Source organism: Cyprinodon variegatus, unplaced genomic scaffold (genome assembly GCF_000732505.1).
Source record: "Cyprinodon variegatus isolate N-32 unplaced genomic scaffold, C_variegatus-1.0 Scaffold608, whole genome shotgun sequence".
Lineage (NCBI taxonomy): Eukaryota > Metazoa > Chordata > Actinopteri > Cyprinodontiformes > Cyprinodontidae > Cyprinodon > Cyprinodon variegatus.
The window spans coordinates 179,230-184,132 of NW_015151061.1; the positions used below are offsets into that span (position 1 = coordinate 179,230).

General features: G+C 41.9%; 1 protein-coding gene across 1 annotated transcript in view; it reads right to left on the minus strand.

Annotated features, from left to right (window-relative positions):
• Window positions 1–4,903, minus strand: part of dnah9 (dynein, axonemal, heavy chain 9) — a 228,899-nt gene that overhangs the window by 158,423 nt on the left and 65,573 nt on the right. Inside the window, exon 33 of the mRNA XM_015392821.1 lies at window positions 1,613–1,769. Within this exon, the coding sequence (XP_015248307.1) occupies window positions 1,613–1,769 (157 nt within the window). The remainder of the gene's footprint in view (window positions 1–1,612; window positions 1,770–4,903) is intronic.

The window sequence follows — 4,903 nt, forward strand, 5'->3', positions numbered from 1 at the left end:
CCATCCATCCATCCATCCATCCATCCATCCATCCATCCATCCATCCATCCATCCATCCATCCATCCATCCATCCATCCATCCATCCATCATTGGAATCTACAGTATGATAAAAGCTGAGCTTCAAAATGCTTTAAGACGAACGAGGAGCAGTGGATATAACAAAGAGAGAAGTGAAGTTATTTTAAACAAACGTGAAACTCTTCATGAACTGACTGGGGGAATTGTTGCTGAGAGGGTAGATTTGTTTATAATCTGAAATCTGGGGGTTTTATTTCAGTCCTCTCCTGTCCACATGTCAAAGTTCCCTTTCAGTGCAGCTCTTGACAGAAGTTTTAAGATCCCCTAAAAGCAAAGGCAGAACTGAGGCTTTCTGTCATTGAAAGTGGGAGGATTGTTAGGTCTGTCCACTCTATCAGTGCCTAGGTTAAGGCGGCCATTTTAAATGTCTACAGGGTCCTGACAGGCTTGGGAAAAACAGGTTACATAGAACTCAACAAAAACATTTCACCAGTGCTGAGCCAAAAAAAAAAATATGCTGTTGCCCCCCCGCTTGTGACGGAATGATACATTTATGGAATTTTTCTCTGCTATTCTTGTTGATTTTGTAAGCTGAATAACCATGAACCAATTAGTATTAAAGTAAAGCTTTATATTATACATTTATTTTATCAAATTTTCCTAATTAAGTACATTTCCTTAGCATTTCAATTTTTTTTTACTTAAACCAAAAATAGATCAATTAAGCCTTCATCTCAATATGGAACCTCCAATTTTTTATGCCAGACATTTGACTGATGAGACCTTTGGTGAAGTGGACAGAGGCACACTTATCATTCATATCAATGTAACTACACGCAGCATAAAAGCCAGGCTAAGCCATAAAGATAAGTTCACATCAATAACACCAGGAGCTGAAGGCAAAAACAGATAAGTACAATGTCTACCATTCCCATTTTATTCTACCTCTGATTTTTTGCGTGAGAGCGAGTGAACAACCCTCCAGAGAACAGCTGGATTTAGAAGAAGCATGCAGCTCACTGTTGTCTTTGATTACAGAGCCAGGCTAACCTTTTGATGCAAACCTGAGCTGACCGGAGGACTAATCTACCTGCTGTGAGTCTTTGAATAACTAAAAATGACAAACAGTTTGAGGCTCTCAGGCCAGCTTCTAGTGCATGTTGTCTTCCTAGACTACATTAGCACTTCTCTCTACTGACACCCTGCTGTGCAATGTACAGCTTGGGGTTATATATGCCCCTGCACTGTTATGATACCCCCATCTGAGGGAGGCTGGAGCATATGTGTCTTCCCTAACCGCTCAATCTGTGCTGGGTGTGAGTAACGGCACATTAAAGGCATAACAAAAGCAGGAGACCAAAGGATGCAAGCTTTTTGTTTTAGAGTTGATCAAATAAATCCCACTATGGTTCAAATTAATGAGCCCCTCCTCAAAGAAGTAAGCAAGCTGAAGTTGGGAAAAAAAAAAGATAAAAAGAAAAGGGTGTTAACTAGGATGAAAAGCAACATCCATAATGTTATCTCCTGCGAATGCACATTAGCTGAAGAATATGCACAGACAGGGATGCAAATCCTCGGTTTGTGTTTGCTAACCTTGTAGTCCATCTGCTCGGAGCAGTTGAACACGTACACCATGATGCCGAGGGCTCGTCCCAAGTCTTTGGTCGTCTCTGTCTTCCCTGTGCCTGCAGGCCCAGCTGGTGCTCCACTCATGGTCAGGTGGAGGGACTGAGTCAAAGTGATGTAGCATCTAAATTTAGAGGAGATACAAAATCATCACAAACTCCTAGAGCACATGCTACTCAATCTGTGGCAATGTTTCGATAGTGTTATAAAAAATTTAAGTTTTCTATTTCTTGTCAGATTATAAGCACTAAAGCCTAATCAAACTGAATTCGATTGTTATCGCTAAGATGAGGAAAAAAACAACTTAGACATTTTACAAGTGTTTAACAGGATAATGATTTGTACTCTCCAACACATTCCAACAGATCAGCAAGAAGTAAGCCACTGTTAAAGGAAAGCTATTAGTCTTGCTTGTAGATTACAGTTAACCCTGTAAGCAACCCAGCAGACATGTACAAGCAGATGCTGTGGTCAGGTGAGACCAAACTTGACCTCTTTTGCAGCAGAACACACTTCATCACTCAAAACACAGAACACCCATTTGGAAACATGGTGACTGCAGAATTGCTTTGTTAAGATGCTGTTCTTTAGGAGAGACAAACAAAGCTTGTTAGAGGAAGGTATGTTAGACTCGAGACTATGTCAACTTTCAGCAGAGCAAAAGGAGGAAACAGTGTGGGAACCACTTCTCTAGATTCTTCATTGAATTCTACAGGACACATGGTCTGGCTCTTTCGTTGTTTTTTTATTATGTCCTTTTTTTGATAGTGCTGAAAAGACAAATGTTTGGATTCTGGTGTGTGTGCTCACTTCTCCTGTATGAATTCTTGTATCCACAAAAGACCTTACTGGTGAGCTACTTCTCTCTAAGGTTACTGAACAGTTGTAGTTGACAATCTTGTAAAGCCCCTCTAAAAGCCCACTAAACCCAATGAAGTTACTCAAAGTTTTTGGATAAGCTAGTCACCACGACTTATTAGTAACTAACAATTTACGATCACAACGATCAACGATCAAATAACTTACCTGTAACTTATGGCCCACGTATGAGCATACACTGGCATACTCGATTTGCTTACCGTATGTCAATGTGTGCCAAAATGCTTAAGCAAGCTTATAAGTTCAAAACTGACCCTTAACTTATCCAACGTATGCCAGCGTTTTTGCCAGACTTTTCGTACGCCAGGCTTAATGGAAGTTGTTTTTTATAAGGAGTGGTGGAAGATTCATTTCTTGCTAAATGATTGCTTATGATGGTCTACTGAAAGCTCTTAAACTCCTCTTGGTTTCCTTAAGGAGGGCCCCGCCTCTAAACAGTCGATTGCAGCTTTTAAACTAGCCTCAGCTCCACCAGTCTCTCCCGCTCTAAAATGTCAAGTTCTTTCTGGAACTTCCTTCTTCTCTGGAACCCGTCATCCTCGGTGAACCACAGATCTTACCTGCTCACCAGGACTTAACTACTCCCTCCCTTCTCTCACTGGGGGTTGCACATCACAGACAACCTCACCTGGACTATGAACACCACTTCACTTGTCAAAAAAGTCACAGAAGCCCATGAACTTCATGAGGAGGATGAAGAGAGTCCACCTGCTTCCACCCATCCTCACAACTTCTAAAGAAGCGTTCTGACCAGCTGTCTCACTGTGTGGTGTAGAGGCTGCAGAGCCTCAGTCTGGAAGAAGGTGAGGAGAGTGGTGAGAACAGCAGAGAGGATCATCTGGGCTCCTCTTCCTTCCATTAAAGGCATTTGATCCCAGCACTGCATGTCCAAAGCCCGTAAAATCATCAATGACCCTTCACACCCCCACCATGGACCGTTCTCGCCGCTGCCCTCTGGGAAGAGGCTTCGCAGCATTTGATGCAGGACCTGTAGATTCTGCAACAGCTTTTTCCCCGCTGCCATCAGACTGTCGAAACTCTAATCAAGTTACACAATGAGACTCTGCATGACACTTGTAAACATCATATTTGCACTACATGGCGAATTTCAAATCTCTTTAAATAAATCTCAACTCAATGTTTCTACTGCATTTGCACCATCTTTTTCTGATCACTATCGCACTTTATAAATGGAAATGTTAATTTCACTGCCGTAAGCTGCTCATTCACTCCTGAAAAGCTGTATGCATCGAAATTTTGTTTTGTTTAAACTTTGTGTATATAAAATGACAATACATTTGTCTAAGTCTGTCTATCAACAAGTTTTTCGTACCAACCCTGCTTAAGTAGCAGCTCATCTTTCTGTGCTTTAAGAGAGCTGGTGATGGAGACATAAAAAAATGACTCACAGGTGTCACAGTTACAGATCAGCTATGCATGCCTCATGGGAGAGATGTCAAAGTCCAGAACATACGTCAGAGCTACCTGGTCTGAGAATGGTAGGAACTCACTGTTCGCCCAGCTACAGCTTATTGAAGCCTCTAGCAATAAGCTGAGTCTGCCTGACGATCCTCTGGGCTCTGTTTCCAGTTGTTTAATTGGCTAGTGTCCAGTGTCACTTCTTCCATCGGCACTCTCAGACAGCTATGTGTGAGAATTTCTCAGAATTTAGTGTTTTAATTCCATAAATACATGTACCCTGTTTGTGAACCTTAAACACAAAGCTGTTTGGATACTCAACACTCAAACCAAATCAAAGTTTACTTATATAGCACTTTACAACAACACCAGGAAGACCAAAGTGCTTCACAGAAAGATAAAAACATTGCAAAAAAATAATAATCATAAGCAGAAAACAATTTTTCCCAAGTGTTAAAAGTCAGTTTAAAAAAAATGAGTCTTTAATCTGGACTTAAAGAGGGGCAGATCAGTGAGAACCCGCAGACCGAGGGGCAGGTTTTTCCACAGTTTAGCTGCGGAAACCACAAAGGAACGATCGCCCCACTGTGTATACCGGGACCTTGGGACGTCCAGAACCATTTGGTAAACAGACCGAAGAGCTCTGCTGGGGCGATGTATGCTCAACATCTCAGTTAAATATACACTGCAAAAAATTGAAGTCTAAGTAAGTCATAAATAAGTGCATTTTTTCTTGAATTGAGGAGGAAAGTGAGACATTTTGCCAGTGGAACGGGACAATTTACATTTAAAGCTACAGTGTGTAACTTTTAGCGACATCTAGCGGTCAGACTGCAGACTGCAGCAACATGAACATCCCCCCCCCCCCCACCGCTTCTCCCCCGCAACAGTACGGCGAGCGTTACGGGACAAAATGTCTTCCACGACGTCCGCATCACCTACCTTCTCAAGTGATGAGGT